This window comes from Ranitomeya imitator, chromosome 8 (assembly GCF_032444005.1).
Source record: "Ranitomeya imitator isolate aRanImi1 chromosome 8, aRanImi1.pri, whole genome shotgun sequence".
Taxonomy (NCBI): domain Eukaryota; kingdom Metazoa; phylum Chordata; class Amphibia; order Anura; family Dendrobatidae; genus Ranitomeya; species Ranitomeya imitator.
This window is the reverse complement of record NC_091289.1, coordinates 163,418,624-163,437,661: the sequence shown is the minus strand read 5'-3', so window position 1 is coordinate 163,437,661 and position 19,038 is coordinate 163,418,624. Positions and strand designations below refer to the sequence as shown.

Genomic DNA, 19,038 nt, shown 5'->3' with positions numbered 1-19,038 from the left:
AGCATGGTAACCAGGGTAAACATCGGGTTACTAAGCGCGGCCCTGCGCTTAGTTACCTGATGTTTACCCTGGTTACCGGCATCGTTGGTCGCTGGAGAGCGGTCTGTGTGACAGCTCTCCAGCGACCAAACAGCGACGCTGCAGCGATCCGAATCGTTGTCTGTATCGCTGCAGCGTTGCTAAATGTGAAGGGGCCTTAAGGTTTTTTTTGTAATTAACATTACATTAACAATAGTAAATATCGTGAGTGTGGCATTACACAGATTGCTCTTTTTTTGTTGCTGGGGAGCTGTATGTGTGACAGCTCTCCAGCAACCATGCGACAACTAAACAACGATCTCGGTCCAGTCGTATCACTGGTCGGTATCGGTGGATAATAGTTTTATTAAATGTACCTTAAGAATATTGTTCAGGTGAGATGGAAGCAATGTTGACAGTGTCACCACTATTTGACTCTGGACGTATTATAGCATCCTGAGTACAATAGTGTTCACTCTGTAGAGTTTAGCAAACATGATCGTCTCCCTCCTTGTCAAGCCTTGTTCCATATGCAAATAGTCTGCAGGATTAAAAATGGTTGACAAGGTGGGAGCCGATTATGTTATGCCTCAATACTATGAAACACACAAATTTTGTGGCACACACATTAGTACTTTCAATAAATTCAATAAATTTCAATAAATTAGGATTTTTTAAATTTTATTAATATGTATAAACGTATGAATTTTTTTTTTTTTAAAACTGAAAGGCTCAAGAAGTGTATTTGAAAACACAACACATTATACATCCAGGGAACATTAAAACAATAACCATAGAATCACCATACATAGGATGGTTAAATGATGAACACAACAGTGTTTACATGACATCATAATAAAACATACAGAATTAGACCATTTCATCTTGCCATGAAACACGGCCAACATCGGAAACAAAGTATGCAGCAAATTGGTCCCTCATATGAGCAATCTCCACAGTTGTCCGCAGAGGATGATCTTGATAATCAGGCAATGGATTTTGTATGTGTTCATCGAGTTCCACGTTGACTCTCTCTTTATCAATAATAAAATTGTGGAGAACCACACACGCCTTCACCACCTCATCCACTGTCTCAATTTTCAAATTTATAGCGGATCCTAATATACGCCATTTGGAGACCAGGATGCCAAAGGCGCACTCCACAGTTCTTCTGGCCCTGGACAGTCTATAATTAAATATAGTTTTGGTACGGTCCAACCCACGACTGGAGTACGGTTTCAGTAGGTTGCCACTCATTTGAAAAGCCTCATCACCAACAACAACAAATGGCAGGTCCGGGCCGTCAGTGTTGGGAAGAGGTCGTGGATGGGGGAAATTAAAATTGTTATTGTACAATCTTTGGCCCATATCAGACTCCTTAAATGTCCGTGAATCATTTGCACGACCAAAGGCTCCAATGTCCACAGCGAGAAACCTGCAGTCCGCACCAGCAATTGCCATCAGCACAGTGGAAAAGTATTTTTTATAATTATAAAAAAGAGATCCACTTCTTGACGGCTTGGTAATCCTAATGTGCTTCCCATCCACAGCTCCGATACAGTTAGGGAAAGAACAAACTTTGTGGAATTTTTGGGCGTTGGCATGCCATATTTCTTGTGTAGGGATGGGCAAAAATTCCTCCCGGAGGTTGTCCCACAATGCGCGGCATGTGTCTGCAATAATACCCGACAGTGTTGAGACTCCAATCCGAAACTGGAAATGCAGTGATCTCAATGTCTCTCCGGTAGCCAGGAAACTGACAAGAAGAAAAATAAATAAATATAATTAATTTAATTGTTATGAATGAATTTTCCATTTTTAATTACAATCCCCCACCCCGCAAAACAAAAACATGTTAATTTAAAAAAGGGCTAGAACATATAAATCCTTCACATTCCATTACGTACCGTAGAGTCACCAGCAGACGCTCCTCAGGGGAAATCGATTTACGGAGCTGCGTGTCCTGCCTGGAAATGGTTCCTTCCACCAGACGCAGCAGATATCGAAAGCTGTCTTTTGTCATCCTGGTGTATTCTAAGTATTTGTCCTGGTTCTCATTTAATTCGCCAAAAAGACAATGGTACGCTCCACGACTCTCTCGGACTTCCACTATAGGGTGAAGCCAAAAACGCCGCCGACTCCTTCTCCGTAGTTTGTCTCTTCTCCTCTGTTCATGACAGGCAAAAGCATAAGCTATAGCAAGGGCTAATTCCAGCTCAAAAGTGAGGTAGATACTCTCCATGGAACGATCCATCTTGATGCTGTATGGTTGGAAATAAGGTATGCGGGGGTATATATACCACTATGACATTAATACCCACCCCCATCTACCCATTGGTGACATTATCGATTGTCTAGACACTAGACCCACCCTCTTCTATTCATTGGTGGTGTTATCTAGTGTCTAGACACTAAATTGTGGCTCAAGATCCAATCAGTGTTTGCCAACGCATGCGTCGTAAAACGCTGCGTTTTTTGGTAAAACGCACCAAAAACGCACCGAAAACGCTGCGTTTTACGACGCATCCGTCAGACGCTTGCGTCATAAAAGTTGCGTTTTGCGTGCGTTTCCGATGCGTCGTGCGTTGCGTCGGCGACGCAGCGTCGCATGACGCTAATGTGAACGTACCCTAAGTGAGGTTGGGTAGCAAGTGGGAAGGGATGGGGTCAAGTGCACAGGTGGTGAGGTGTGATTTGGAAAGGAGGCGAATAAGTTCTCCTTCAGTGATGTTGGAGAGGGAAGTTATTGGGGAAGGGCAGAGGTCTGGTATATGGATTGGTTGGGGTGGTGGAACAGTAAATGTTTGCCTTGTTTGGTCGATCTTGTTTTTGAAGTAGGTGGAAAAGTCCTCAGAACAGATTAGGGGAGTTGGAGGTGGCAGTGGTGGCGGAGGAGAGAGTTAAATGTGCTGAACAGTAGTTTTGGATTGTAGGATAGTGAAGATACAAGGTTAGTGAAATAGGTCTGTTTAGCAGAAGTGAGTGCTAGTTTGAAGGCAAGTGTAGCTTGTTTGAAAGTGGTAAAATTGGCTGGCAGGCGTGTTTTTTTCCAATGCCGCTCAGCGACCCTGGATGTTTGTCGGAGTTTTTTGGTGAGGTTGTTATGCCAGGGTTGCCTATTGATTTGTTGCACTTTGCCATGCATGAGAGGGGCCACTGAGTCTATGGCTGATGTGAAGGTGGAGTTATAGAAAGTGCTGGCGCTATCCGTGTCGTGGAGTGAAGATATGGAGGACAGGGGTAGAAGAGAGTCTGAGAGTCTGTGAATGTCTAGGTGTGCAAGGTTTCTGCGAGTATGTGGTACTGGCTGGACGTGGGGGGAAGGTGAGGAGGACAAGGAAGAGAAGGTGAAGAATGAGAAGAATGTTTTAACTCAGGAAGAGTTCAGGAATCAATATTTTGTGGAATAACCATGATTTTTAATCACAGCTTTCATGCGTCTTGGCATGCTTTCCACCAGTCTTTCATACTGCTCCTAGGACAAAAATTTAAGCAGTTCATCTTTGTTTGATGGCGTGTGACTATCCATCATTCTCTTCATTACATTCCAGAGGTTTTCAATGGGGTTCAGGTCTGGAGATTGGGCTGCTCATGACAGGGTTTTTATGTGGTGGTCTCTTAATTTTTGCCAGAGCTGCATTGTGGTACCGTGTTAGCTAGAAAAATCGATGTGAATACTTTCTGCCCAATGATGACAAAAGTATTCTTGGAGTGATGATACCTTTATTGGCTAGCCAGAAAATAATATATGTAGAATCATAGAATGTTAGAGTTGGAAGGGACCTCTGAGGTCACCGTGTCCAACCCCCTGCTCAATGCAGGATTCTCTAAACCATCTCAGATAGATGTCTGTCCAGCCTCTGTTTGAAAACTTCCGTTGAAGGAGAACTCACCACCTCTCCTGACAGTCACTCAATGATCACTCTCACTGTCAAAAAGTGTTTTCTAATATCTAATCTCTATCTTCTCCCTTTCAGTTTCATTCCATTGCTTCTCATGTTTCCATGTGCAAATGAGAATAATGATGATTCCTCTACACTGTGACAGCCCTTTAGATATTTGTAGACAGCTATTAAGTCTCCTCTTAGCCTTCTTTTTAGCAAGCTAAACATTCGCAGATCCTTTAACCGTTAGTCGTAGGATACACTTTGCAGTCCGCTCACAATCCTGGTCACTCTCCCCTGAATTTGCTCCAGTTTGTCAATGTCTTTTTAAAAATGTGGTGCCCAGAATTGGAAACAGTATTCCAGATGAGGTCTCACCAAGGAGGAATTACTTCAAGTGATATAGACTTTATGCTTCTCTCAATACATCCTAGAACTGTGGTTGCCTTTTTTGCTGCTGCATCACACTGTTGACTCGTGTGCAGTCTGTGATCTATTAGTCTGCTCAAGCTTTTTTCACACGTGCTATTGGTTTGCTTTATTCCTCTCATTCTATATATTTAATTTTCGTTTTACTTGCCCTGGTGTAGAATCTTGCATTTCGCACTGTTAAATTCCATTCTATTAATCGCTGCCCAAATATTGGTTGACTTGAATATTTGGTTTCTGTCTAATTTAAATGATGACAGCCCACCAGATGATTCTGGGTAAACTAGGGATAAAAATGTTCAATCTTAATGTTCTAGATATTGAAAACCCCTGAAAAAAAGAAATAGTATCTGACAGTGATGACTCCCCTGATTAAAAGAAAAGGGGTCAGTCATAGGACATTGTAACCAGCGATTGACCTAGTTACAATGTAATGTCCGATTACATCAACATTCATACTAATGATCCAGTACAGGTGCAGCAGGGCTGAGTTTGTCATTTAACATAATGCAGAGTGATTTTAAAGTAAGCTCAGTACTAGAGGTAAAAGTAGATCATCGTAGCATTGCACAATAGGTCTGTTACAATCCCAGCTCTGCTACATCTGTATATGTATAAACGAATGACAATGTGCTCATCCCTCCTGCATATTTCATAGCAGTATAATATACTCAAGTTCCAATTTCTTAGAAAAAGAAGAAAAAAAAAAGAAACAGAATAAGATGATGCAGTTTTTAGAGACATTATGGTTCTTTAACTTTGGTTGCCATAGTAATGGAATGCAACACACAGCTGCCATGGCAACACCTAACTGTTTAAATTCGGCACCTGACTGCTAAGACGCTCTGCAGCCGTCAAGAATGTGAACAAGGATGTGAATGCCTCCCGGTCAAAACGGCAAAGATGCAACACGACGTGGGGGGAAAAAAAAGATGCTAAGACTGATCCTCCGCCACGAAGAGGGTCAGCATTTCACAAAGTGCTGGGCGTAATTATGGCTTTCTGATGCATTGTCTTCACACGATGGCGAGAATAAATGACAGACGGCTCCATTCACATTCAAAAACCCCTCTAAATTAGGTTGCGTCATAAATAATTAAATAAAAGAATTCTTTAGATACAATATGTATTATTGCCAAGAAGCCGAGACCTGAGCTGCATCCACATCTGTTCCTGCAACCCAACAGAAATCCCAACGGAAAAGGAAATTCAACTGATAAAAGCAGAAAACATGATAATAAATGAGAAAATCAGAAACATTTACTGGATTCTCATATTTAACCATTTGGTCTTCATTATTTAGAACTGAAGCTATATACATGCGTCCTATCATCATAATAATAATAATAATAATAATAATTTTATTTCTATAGCACCAACATATTCCAGAGCGCTTTATATTTTAGAGAGGACTTGTACAGACAATAGACATCTACTATATAATTGTCTAAGGGTCACTTCCCTCTGTCTTTCTGTCATGGATATTCATTGGTCGCGGCCTCTGTCTGTCATGGAAATCCAAGTCGCTGATTGGTCGCTGATTGGTCGCGGAAAAACAGCCATGACCAATCAGCGACGGGCACAGTCCGGAAGAAAATGGCCGCTCCTTACTCCCCGCAGTCACTGTCCCCGGCACCCGCATACTCCCCTCCGGTCACCGCTCACACAGGGTTAATGCCGGCGGTAACGGACCGCGTTATGCCGCGGGTAACGTTACTGCTGCTATTAACCCTGTGTGTCCCCAACTTTTTACTATTGATGCTGCCTATGCGGCATCAATAGTAAAAAAATGTAATGTTAAAAATAATAAAAAAACAAAAAAACCTGCTATACTCACCCTCTGTTGTCAGCCGAGCCGCTCGCGCCGGCCGCCATCTTCCGTTCCCAGCGATGCATTGCAAAATTACCCATAAGACTTAGCGGTCTCGCGAGACCGCTAAGTCATCTGGGTAATTTTGCAATGCATCCTGGGAACGGAAGATGGCAGCAGCCGTGCGCGTATCGCCAGAGCTTTGCTGGATCCCAGGGGTGAGTATACAACTATTTTTTATTTTAATTTTTTTTAACAGGGATATGGTGCCCACACTGCTCTATACTACGTGGGCTGTGTTAGATACCACGTGGCTGCTATATACTACATAGGCAGTGTTATATACTATGTGGGCTGTGTGATATACTACGTGGGCTGTTAGATACCGCGTGGCTGCTATATACTACATAGGCAGTGTTATATACTATGTGGGCTGTGTGATATATTCCGTGGGCTGTGCTATATACTACATAGGCAGTGTTATATACTGCGTGGCTGCTATATACTGCGTGGGCAGTGTTATATACTGCGTGGTTGCTATATACTGCGTGGGCAGTGTTATATACTACGTGGCTGCTATAAACTGCGTGGGCAGTGTTATATACTACGTGGCTGCTATATACTGCGTGGGCAGTGTTATATACTACGTGGCTGCTATATAATGCGTGGTGTTATGACCTGGTGGTTAGGACAATAATGGACCAGGTGGTAAAGAGCACACGGAAAGACCTGATAGTAAATAATTATACAGGACAAGCTCTGGGAGGTGGGAACTCTGCTGACCGCAATCCCTAATCCTATCACACACACTAGAAATAGCCATGGATTGCTCCTAACGCTCCCTATGCAACTCGTCACAGCCTAAGGAACTAGCTAGCCCTAAAGATAGAAAAATAAGCCTACCTTGCCTCAGAGAAATTCCCCAAAGGAAAAGGCAGCCCCCCACATATAATGACTGTGAGTTAAGATGAAAATCACAAACACAGAGATGAAATAGATTTAGCAAAGTGAGGCCCGACTTACTGAACAGACACAGGATAGGAAAGGTGACTTTGCGGTCAGCACAAAAACTACAAAAAAACCACGCAGAGGGCGCAAAAGACCCTCCGCACCGACTCACGGTGCGGAGGCGCTCCCTCTGCGTCCCAGAGCTTCCAGCAAGCAAGACAAAAATCAAAATAGTAAGCTGGACAGAAAAATAGCAAACAAGAGAAAAACAAGCAGGAACTTAGCTTCTGCTGGAGAAGACAGGTCACAAGAACGATCCAGGAGCGAACAGACCAATACTGGAACATTGACAGGTGGCATGGAGCAATGAACTAAGTGGAGTTAAATAGAGCAGCCAGCTAACGAATTAACCTCGTCACCTGTAGAAGGAAACTCAGAAGCCGCAGCCCCACTCACAACCACCAGAGGAAGCCCATGGACAGAACCAGCCGAAGTACCATTCACGACCACAGGAGGGAGCTCGACAACAGAATTCACAACAGCGTGGGCAGTGTTATATACTACGTGGCTGCTATATAATGCGTGGGCAGTGTTATATACTATGTGGCTGCTATATACTGTGTGGGCAGTGTTATATACTACGTGGCTGCTATATACTGCGTGGGCTATGTTATATACTATATTGACTGCCCCTGAAGAAGCCAGTTTACTGGCGACACGCGTTGGGCTTCTGTGCCCGGTGTCTACTCCCCTCTTATTGCCACCTGCCATTTTTATCCTGTTACTATTGCCAGGAATGCTGCCTCGGACACCTGTCTCACTCTATCAGGTTGTATAGGTTACCTCACCTTGTTCAGGTTGTTCTCTATAGGGCTCTATTGGGGTCTTCTTTGTATGAGGGAATTACTATTCTTTAATGGATCCCTTGTATATATAGATTGACCAGGCAGTTTTTTGCATATATAGGGGGGCACCGTGGTTGACCTTATTCTGGGTCTGGTCTTTATTTTTGTACTTTGTAGTGCAATTTTAATTGTTTTTATGATTTTTGTAGTGTTTTTGTGTGGTGTTATAATAAAATTGTTATATTTTGCTACTATTTGCATGGTGATCCCTTCTTTTGTGCATGCTATCCTTTTCTTGTTTGTTATACTATGTTCTTGTAGCATGTTGAAGGTGATCCCGGGCGGCGGTGCCTGCCTATACTCTGTTGTTCATGGCTATGTTATATACTATGTGGCTGCTATATAATGCGTGGGCAGTGTTATATACTATGTGGCTGCTATATACTGTGTGGGCAGTGTTATATAGTACGTGGCTGTGTTATATACTGCGTGGCCACTGTTATATATTGCGTGGCCTGTATTAACACGTCGGGTATTCTACAATATGTATGTATATAGCAACCACATAGTATATAGCACAGGCCATGTAGTATTTGTCTGCTATATACTACATGGCTCCTATATACTACGTGGCCTGTGCTATATACTATGTGGTTGCTATATACATACATAAATACATATTCTAGAATACCCGATGCGTTAGAATCGGGCCACCATCTAGTTACAGCATAACAATAAACACATAGATCAACAGATACTAAGAGGAATGAGGGCCCTGCTTGCAAGCTTACAATCTATGAGGAAAAGGGGAGACACGAGATGTGGATGGTAACAATTGCTTTCGTTGTTCGGACCAGCCATAGTGTAAGGATCGGATGTTCATGTAATGCTGCATGAACCAGTTATCAGCCTAAGTATGTAGCAGTACAGACACAGAGGGATATTAACTGCATGAAATGTATGAGAACATGATGCGAGGAACCTGATTATGGTATAAATTTTCAATGCGCAACACAGGGATAGTTAGGTTAATACATTGAGGCGGTAGACCAGTCTGAACAAATGCGTTTTTAGGGCATTCTTAAAACTGTGGGGATTGAGGATTAACCGTATTAACCTGGGTAGTGCATTCCAAAGAATTGGGGCAGCACGTAAAAGTCTTGGAGATGGGAGTGCGAGGTTCTGATTATTGAGGTATTAACTTCAGGTCATTAGCAGAATGGAGGGCACGGGTAGGGTGGTAGACTGAGACCAGGGAGGAGATGTAGGGTGGTGCTGAGCCATGTAGCGCTTTGTGGGTGAGGATAATAAGTTTGTACTGGATTCTGGAGTGGATGGGTAACCAGTGTAATGACTGGCACAAGGTAGAGGAATCGGTATAACAATTGGTGAGGAATATTGGCTTCAGCATTCAGGACAGATTGGAGCGGGGAGAGTTTGGTAAGAGGGAGGCCGATTAGTAGAGAGTTACAATAGTCCAGACGAGAATGAATGAGTGAAACAGTAAGAGCTTTTGCAGAGTCGAAAGTAAGAAAAGGGCGAATTCTAGAAATGTTTTTGAGATGCAGATAACAAGAGTGAGCCAGTGATCGGAGCCATCATATTCCCAACTCTACAGTCTGCAGGACATGTAATCAGTATACAGAGGAGTTTCCAATCAGCCCTAAATGGACTTGTCTTCTTGCATATTAATATAATACAATAATGGACACCAAGGATCCAGAAGAACACAGAAGACAAGGCCATTTGGGTCTGATTGGAAACTCATCTGTTTGTATAGTGATGACATGTCCTGCAGACTGTAGAGCTGGGAACATGGTGGGACACAAACTCAGAATAAGTTAATAGAAATAAGAACAGGTTAACTTTGTAAGAACACAAAGGATGTTGTTCCTCATGAAACACCTAATAGTTATTAAAATCTTCTTCACCAACTTTTCTCTTTTAAAATGGAATACTTTTTTACTAACATATGATTGTGCTGGACTTTCCTTCTTCTCACCTCTTTATAAGAACACACTTTGTCAAAGGTTTGTCTACAAGGAGAGGCGCAGTAAGCTTAAAGTTGTTTTTTTTCGCAAAATAAAAAGTTCATCATATCTGCAGAATAGGTGTAGGCTCGACCTCTGGGACAGCCTGAGTTTCTGAGATTGTTTCTATGGAAATGGCAGCTTGGCTCCACCGAACCCCATCTTGAGCTGTGTATGTTTGAATTCCACTGTAAGTACTCGGGCAGAAATCCGAGAGTGGACCCTCTGGGTCGTGACTCTAGAGCCCCCGGGGTCGAGCGGACCAGATGGAATCACCCCCTATACAGGGAGTGTTAGGAGCAGGACCTCGAGGGAATGGAGACACAACAGCTAGAGCCAAAGGGGCGACCCAAGATAAAGAAGGAAACCACAGACTATAAGGATGGCAGGGAATAATAGGAAAACAAGACTTAACTGAAAATGACTGGAACACGGAACGGCAGAACACAGCAGGAACACGGACTGGCAGGGTACAGCAGGAACACGGACTGGCAGGACACAGCAGGAACACGGACTGGCAGGATACAGCAGGAACACAGACTGGCAGGACACAACAGGAACACGGACTGGCAGGATACAGCAGGAACACGGACTGGCAGGATACAGCAGGAACACGGACTGGCAGGATACAGCAGGAACACGGACTGGCAGGGTACAGCAGGAACACGGACTGGCAGGATACAGCAGGAACACGGACTGGCAGGGTACAGCAGGAACACGGACTGGCAGGATACAGCAGGAACACGGACTGGCAGGATACAGCAGGAACACGGACAGGCAGGACACAGCAGGAACAAAGTAAAGACTGGGCTGAGAAAAGACACTGGTACAAGGGAGCCTAGGGCATAGGGACACTGACGGCAGACAGTGCACCTACAAAGCAAAGGCGTCTTACCTAGGAAGACGCCGGGAAGAAATAGCCGACGGGCGCCGCCATGTTGGGGCGGAGCTATCGGGTCGCAACCTCCCAGAGGGCTCAGCGCTGGAGGAGATGCGACCGCGCATGCGCAAAGACGCTGGACGCCGGGAGCCAGAGAAAGAAGCAGCAGAGCGGCGAGGAACGGGATAACGAGTGCGCCACTGGATGGAAGAAGATGGGTAAGTATGTGCGGGCGTGACAGTACCCCCCTCCTTAGTCTCCCTTTTTTTAAGGCTAGAAAGGAATCTTTTCATGATAAGGGGAGCATTGATGTTCTCTCGAGGCTCCCAGGACCTCTCCTCAGGACCAAATCCCTCCCAATAAATCAAAAAATAAGTTTTACCCCTAACTACCTTTTTGGCAAGAATATCTTTAACATTAAAGATTCCATCAGAAGTACAGAGCTGAGGAGAGGGAGAGGTAGCGGAGTGAAAACGATTAAAGACTGCGGATTTGAGAAGAGACACATGGAAGGCATTGGGAATGCGCAAAGAGGCAGGTAGCTTCAACTTATAAGAGACATCATTAATGCGACTCAAGATAGGAAACGGACCAATATAGCGAGGACCCAGTTTGCAAGAGGGAATTTTAAGCTTGATATAGCGAGAGCAGAGCCAAACTTTATCACCCGGAGAATATGGCGGAGCATCCAAACGCCTCTTGTCAGCAAACTTTTTCATATTAAGGCTAGCTTTCTCAAGAGCCACTTTGGTCTCATTCCAAATTGTAGAGAATTCCCGGGACAAGAAATCCGCTGCCGGTACCCCCGAGGAGAGAGAAACAGGAAGAGGAATGTTCGGATTACAAAAAAGGGAGATTTGGAGGAAGACTCGCTGGGAAGATTGTTGTAAGAGAATTCAGCCCAGGGGAGAAGAGAGACCCAGTCATCTTGGTGTGCATTGGAGAAATGTCGCAGATATGTAGTCAGAACTTGATTAACTCGCTCCACTTGTCCGTTGGACTGAGGGTGATAGGCGGAAGAGAAGTCCAAGTTAACCTTTAATAGACTGCAGAGAGCTCTCCAAAAACGTGAGGTAAATTGTACTCCACGGTCAGAGACGATATGATGTGGGAAACCATGAAGACGGAAGACTTGGTGTAAAAAGATCTTTGCCAACTCAGGAGCGGAAGGCAGACCAGGTAATGCGATGAAGTGAGCCATTTTAGAGAACCGATCTACAACAACCAAGATGACAGAACAATTCGAGGAACAAGGTAGATCAGTGATGAAGTCCATAGCTATAAAACTCCAAGGAACGGAAGGTACAGGCAGAGGATGCAGGAGACCGGAAGGAGGCTGCCTAGGAACTTTATTTTTAGCACAAGAAGGACAAGAAGCGATGAATTTGGTGACGTCTTGTCGGAGAGATGGCCACCAGTAGTGCCGAGAGATAAGAGAAAGTGTTTTCTTGACTCCTACATGTCCTGCAATTTTGGAGGAGTGACCCCAACGTAGAACTCTCTCCTTGTCTTGATTAGCCACAAGAGTCTTGCCAGGAGGAGTTGAAATCACTCTTAGAGGAGCAAGAGTGACGATCTTCGTAGGATCAATGATGTGAGCCGGAGAATCCTCAATGTCCTGAGGCTGAAAGGATCTCGAAAGAGCATCTGCTTTGACATTCTTATTTCCGGGTCGGAAATGAAGCTCAAACTCAAATCGTCCGAAGAATAAAGACCATCTGGCTTGTCGTGGATTTAGTCTTTGGGCTGACTGAATATAGGCCAGATTCTTGTGGTCTGTGTAAATGGTGAATGGATGAAGAGACCACTCAAGAAGATAACGCCATTCCTCCAAGGCTAGCTTGATAGCCAATAGTTCCTTATCCCCTATAGAGTAGTTACGCTCAGGAGCGGAAAAAGTTTTAGAAAAGAAACCACAGGTCACCAAACGTCCGGACGAAGATCTTTGCAAAAGTACTGCTCCAGCTCCAATAGAGGATGCGTCGACCTCAAGGACAAACGGTCTATTAGCATCAGGACGATGAAGCACAGGGGCCGTAGCGAAACTTTGTTTAAGGGACAGAAAGGACTCTTCAGCCTCAGGGGTCCAAAGACCGGAATTGACTCCCTTGCGAACTAGGGCAGAGATAGGCTTGGTCATGGAAGAAAAATGAGGAATAAATTGTCTATAGTAATTGGCAAAGCCAAGAAAACGTTGGATTGCTTTTGTTCCAAGAGGACGAGGCCAGTTCAGGACAGCCGAAACCTTCTCTGGATTCATCTCTAAGCCAGATCTTGAGACAATATACCGAAGGAAGGGAAGAGAAGATTGTTCAAAGACGCACTTCTCAATCTTAGCGAACAGATGATTCTCTCTTAGCCTTTGCAGAACTCAGCGGACATCTCGCCTGTGAGTGGAGAGATCCGGAGAAAAGATGAGAATGTCGTCAAGGTAAACCACGACTGAGGAGTAGAGAAGATCCCGAAATACATCGTTCACAAATTCCTGGAAAACCGCGGGGGCGTTGCAGAGACCAAACGGCATAACCAAGTATTCGTAGTGACCGTCACGAGTATTGAAGGCAGTCTTCCACTCGTTGCCTGCACGAATACGAACCAGATTGTATGCGCCACGTAGATCTAATTTGGTAAAAATGTGCGCACCCCGCAGACGGTCGAAGAGTTCCAGAATGAGTGGCAGAGGATATTTGTTCTTCACCGTGATGTTGTTTAAGCCTCGATAATCAATGCAGGGGCGGAGAGAACCGTCTTTCTTCTTCACGAAAAAAAACCCCGCTCCAGCCGGTGAAGAAGACTTGCGAATGAATCCTTTAGCAAGATTTTCTTGAATGTACTCAGACATAGCTTGAGTCTCAGCAGGAGAGAGAGGATAGATTCTGCCCCTGGGCGGATTAGTTCCTGGCACGAGATCTAGGGACAATCATAGAGATGGTGAGGCGGAAGGCCCTCAGCCTCCTTCTTGTTGAAGACATCAGAAAAAGCTCTGTAGACACAGGGTAAAGCGGGAAGAGAAGAGGAAGGAGAAGAATTAGAGGAAGACCCCACAGGACGCACCGGCAGCAGACAACGTTCCCGACAAAGCTCACCCCAGCGCAAGATATTGCCATTGCGCCAATCTAAAACGGGCTCGTGGAACCGTAACCAAGGAAGACCTAAGAGCATAGGATGAGACAGACCCGCTAAAACATAAAATGCAATTCTTTCCTTGTGCAGAGCCCCAACTTGAAGTTCCACCTCAAGTGTTACTTGAGTAATGGTCTCTTGTAAAGGTTTACCATCCACAGATGCAAGAACCACAGGAGCCTCTAAGGTTTTGACTGGAATAGAGAATTTCAAAACCTCCTCCAACCTGATAAAATTCCCTGCTGCGCCCGAATCCACATACGCATTTAGAGAAATGCCCTTGCCCGCAATATGCAAAAGAACGGACAAAGTAAGGGGTTGAGAGGAATCACATACACCTAGGGAGGCCTCTCTTAGGCTACGTTCACACTAGCGTTGCGCCGCCCTGCGTCGGCGACGCAACGCGCGACGCACGGAAAAACGCGCGCAAACGCGCAAAAACGCGCGCGTTTTGCGACGCGTGCGTCGTTTTTTGACGAAATCGGACGCAAGAAAAATGCAACTTGTAGCGTTTTCTTGCTTCCGACGCTAGCGTCTAAAACGACGCACGTGTCGGAAAACGCGTGCAAAAAGACGCACGCGTCCCCTATGTTAAACATAGGGGCGCGTCGCCGCTGCGTCGCCGCTGCGTCGCCGACGCAACAGCGACGCTAATGTGAACGTAGACTTACCTGACCTAGGCGGAGGAGTTTTCCGGACGTTCAGGGCAAGAGCGCAATAAATGAGCAGAACTTCCGCAGTAAAAACATAACCCCTGAGTGCGCCTCTCTTTACGACGTTGTTCGGACATCTTAAGACGGTCCACTTGCATAGGTTCTGGTGCGGACGCCTGAGAGGAGGTTCTAGGCTGAGGACTGAGTGGCTTACGGGTGGCAGAAGAAGGACGAAGAGATCTCCGCTCGCGGGCGCGTTCTTGGAACCGAAGGTCAATACGGGTAGCTAAGGAAATTAATTCCTCCAAAACAGTAGGGGTGTCCCGACCAGCTAACTCATCTTTTATGCGCCCAGAGAGCCCCCGCCAGAAAGCACCCACCAACGCCTCATTGTTCCAGCCCAAGTCAGAGGAGAGGGTGCGGAACTGAATAGTGTACTGGCCTACGGATAACGATCCCTGATGGAGAGAAAATAGAGCTTCAGTTGTAGAGGTCAGACGTCCAGGTTCATCAAAGACAAGACGGAAAGTCTCCAAAAATTCAGACAACCGGGAGACTAGGGGATCGTCTCTCTCCCAGAGTGGGTTAACCCATGCCAAGGCGTCACCCTCCAGATGGGAAATTAAAAATGCAACTTTGGACCGATCCGTCGGGTAATGCTGGGGCAGAAGCTCAAAGTGAAGACGGCATTGGTTTAGAAATCCTCGGCAGGACTTAGGATCCCCATTGTACCGAGGCGGTTTAGCCAAGCGGGGTGGAGGGTGGGACGCAGGAGCAGACGTAGAAGCGGCTGTCTGAATGGAAAGCAGCCGGTCGTCAATAGAAGACATATAACAAAGTATATGGGCCTGGGTGTCACGCTGCTGAGCTAACTCTTGCTGTAAGCCAACGAGTAGAGCGGCATTGCCAGGATCGGAGGACTGGAGCGTGGACAAGCGAGAATCCATAGCTTTCATGAAAGACATCACGCGGGACTGATTCTCTCGCAAAAAGAGTAGCTCTTTCTGCGCAGCAGAGGCCCCAGCGGGGTCCATGGCCTTTGCTTACTGTAAGTACTCGGGCAGAAATCCGAGAGTGGACCCTCTGGGTCGTGACTCTAGAGCCCCCGGGGTCGAGCGGACCAGATGGAATCACCCCCTATACAGGGAGTGTTAGGAGCAGGACCTCGAGGGAATGGAGACTCAACATCTAGAGCCAAAGGGGCGACCCAAGATAAAGAAGGAAACCACAGACTATAAGGATGGCAGGGAATAATAGGAAAACAAGACTTAACTGAAAATGACTGGAACACGGAACGGCAGAACACAGCAGGAACACGGACTGGCAGGGTACAGCAGGAACACGGACTGGCAGGACACAGCAGGAACACGGACTGGCAGGATACAGAAGGAACACGGACTGGCAGGACACAGCAGGAACACGGACTGGCAGGATACAGCAGGAACACGGACTGGCAGGATACAGCAGGAACACGGACTGGCAGGATACAGCAGGAACACGGACTGGCAGGGTACAGCAGGAACACGGACTGGCAGGATACAGCAGGAGCACGGACTGGCAGGGTATAGCAGGAACACGGACTGGCAGGATACAGCAGGAACACGGACTGGCAGGATACAGCAGGAACACGGACAGGCAGGACACAGCAGGAACAAAGTAAAGACTGGGCTGAGAAAAGACACTGGTACAGGGGAGCCTAGGGCATAGGGACACTGACGGCAGACAGTGCACCTACAAAGCAAAGGCGTCTTACCTAGGAAGACGCCGGGAAGAAATAGCCGACGGGCGCCGCCATGTTGGGGCGGAGCTATCGGGTCGCGACCTCCCAGAGGGCTCAGCGCTGGAGGAGACGCGACCGCGCATGCGCAAAGACGCTGGACGCCGGGAGCCAGAGAAAGAAGCAGCAGAGCGGCGAGGAACGGGATCGCGAGTGCGCCGCTGGATGGAAGAAGATGGGTAAGTATGTGCGGGCGTGACATCCACAACATTCATTATATGTGTGGCTGACAAAGCTGACAGAGTGTAGCTTAATTCAAGATAGTCCCTGGATATCAGAGCCCCAATCATGGGGTCGTTGGGGTTCCCAGTTGTCAAACTCCCAGTGATCAGTAAGTTAGCTAATCCCCTACACTATAGTTAGGGGATCATTGAATATTTGGGGAATAACTCTTTAACAGCCCCCAGTGGGTATAATTCTTAGAAATATCTGTTCTATAGGTTAACTCATCCCAGTCTATCCTCAACCCCAACACCACCCACAGTCTCCAAACACCCACTAACACTCCATATATTACATGGTACTGGTAACTACAGTGGGAAAAAGCTGCCCTGTACTATACAAATCCATACTATGTGTGGGGTCATAGCTCCTGATATCATACACTGTCAGATATGTCACCATTAACTATGATTTTCTATGACATCACACACTGGTGCACTGTGTCATATGATCCTACACTGCCAAGTAAGGTGCCGGGAAAATCACTTTCCATGGTGTCATACACTGGTGTCCTTCTCATTCCATCCTACCCCACAAAATATGGCACTGGGAACCATACCTTTCCATAAGCATCACTAATACTGGTGCATTTACAGCACAGTTCACCAACAGTTTGACCACATGGCTTCTGTACTCATCGTAAAAGTTGACATACACAAGTTCTGTATGGATAAAGGGTAGACCCTCAGAATAATTTTCTCTAGTGAACCCAATGTGCCCCAAACAAAGTTCAAGTAGTTTTTCAACGGAAATGTATTTTCAAAGCAAATTTCATGGTGTTCGTGAACTATTTATCTAAGACCAGTGGTGATTTGTAAATTGAGAGCCTTTCTTCAACACTTGGACATAGGGTTGGGGTTACCATGTGTATAGAAAACTGTACTGGTGTACTATGGGGCTATGCATTCAGCTGTTTCAGGACTCACTCACATGCGTGTATATATTGGACAAGTGTTATCTGATGTTTTATCGAATAGCACTAAGACCAATGTTATTCTATGGGGCAGTGCTGATCAGCGTTTTTTTTTCTCATACTGGTTCAGCATGAGAAAAAAACACCATGCAGTGACTTGCAGTGCATATCAGATGGCACTCACCCATTCAATTCTATGGGTGGGTGGAAAACATTGTACTGCATGTGGATGGCATCCGACTGAAGTTGATTTCCGCAGATTCACACAATGGAGAAGATGGAGAAATTGCGTTCTCCATCTTCTCCTCACCCGAGCTACAATTCTCTCATCTGAGACAATCGGGTCACACTAAGCTGTCTTTCTGATCAAACTCACATCTCAGTTTCACAGATCGGAGTGTCATTACCATAACTGATCTGATTCTCTTGCATGAGAAAGTCTATGCTCGTGTGACCCTTGGCTCAAACTGAATATCTTCTCATATCTTCACATTGAGATTCTCAGGGTTAAAGCTTTGGGTCTATCATTTCACCTCACATGAGGATGTTGCAGTAACACACCTGGATTTGGATTTGGTGAAACCATTATTCTAGATGAGGCACCAAGCTTATTGGTCACAGTTCGTGGCACGCTGTAGGCTCGGGTTATACTTGTCCTCAGTTCACACTCTCAGATGAGATTAGGAGGCTTTCTGCTCTATGGTCAACAAAAACACACTGAAAGGATACATAGGGACTCTACCTTTTCAGTGATAAATTCTAGCAGGCCAAAGCCCTCTCCATAGATCACTGCTGTAGACAGAATAGTGCGCTTGCATAAGTTGGCCATCTGGTTGCTCTTCACAGCCAACTCGACTACACCGCTGCACTATACACTGACTGTGTTCCATGCTACACACAAAACTACTGTTGCTTCCATAGTTTCCTAAACACAGTCCCAAACAAGACCTTTCTCAGCACAATCCTCTCTTCTGATGGTGGTCGCACCTTTCAGCCAGAGAGCCCTCTCGGCAGCCTTCTGTTGACTAGAACTGAAGTGCCATTCTCAGCTCAGTCACTTCAAAGAGCCTGACGTTGGACACCATGGATCATTGTGAACATAGCAGGAGGCACAGCACCCGCTGGAGCACCATTGCCCCTTCAAAAGGTTGTGTTGGTGCTTGCCGTGAGTTGGACCACCATCATCACAAGGATAGTCCAACAATTTTAAAGAATCAAAAATTTTTTTAACTGATCTCATATGTCGACCTTCACATCAATTCAATAGTAAATGAGGCAGTGCCTAAATAAAATATAGTAAACAGACACGTACAATTTACAGAACATTATGTTTGATCAGAAATTATTCCTAAATAACTTATGAAGCATGTTGTCTCGTACAAAGATACTTTGTCTCATCCATCGTACACAGCGCCAACGGGCTTGGTAGGTAACTGATCTACTTTAATTAAATGTAACACTCCCTTCTACTCTTAATTAGCGACAAATCTAAAGTTGTCTTTTACT

The 19,038-nt window shown here is 45.5% G+C and overlaps 2 protein-coding genes across 2 annotated transcripts in view; both read right to left on the bottom strand.

Moving 5' to 3' along the window:
• Window positions 1-19,038, bottom strand: part of CACNA1E (calcium voltage-gated channel subunit alpha1 E) — a 782,868-nt gene that overhangs the window by 347,698 nt on the left and 416,132 nt on the right. The window lies entirely within an intron of this gene.
• LOC138648208 (uncharacterized) lies at window positions 683-2,646 on the bottom strand. The gene is made up of 2 exons (XM_069737730.1): window positions 1,926-2,646; window positions 683-1,774 (listed from the first exon to the last, which is right to left on the bottom strand). Exons 1-2 carry the CDS (start codon window positions 2,270-2,272, stop codon window positions 889-891), a joined length of 1,233 nt encoding a protein of 410 aa, XP_069593831.1. The 5' UTR covers window positions 2,273-2,646; the 3' UTR covers window positions 683-888.

Excerpts from the sequence above, each read along its gene's own strand:
- LOC138648208 (XM_069737730.1), bottom strand. The coding sequence starts at position 2,272 with ATGGATCGTTCCATGGAGAGTATCTACCTCACTTTTGAGCTGGAATTA. Across the intron at positions 1,775-1,925 it reads CGTCTGCTGGTGACTCTACG|TTTCCTGGCTACCGGAGAGA; the intron begins GTACGTAATGGA and ends TCTTCTTGTCAG.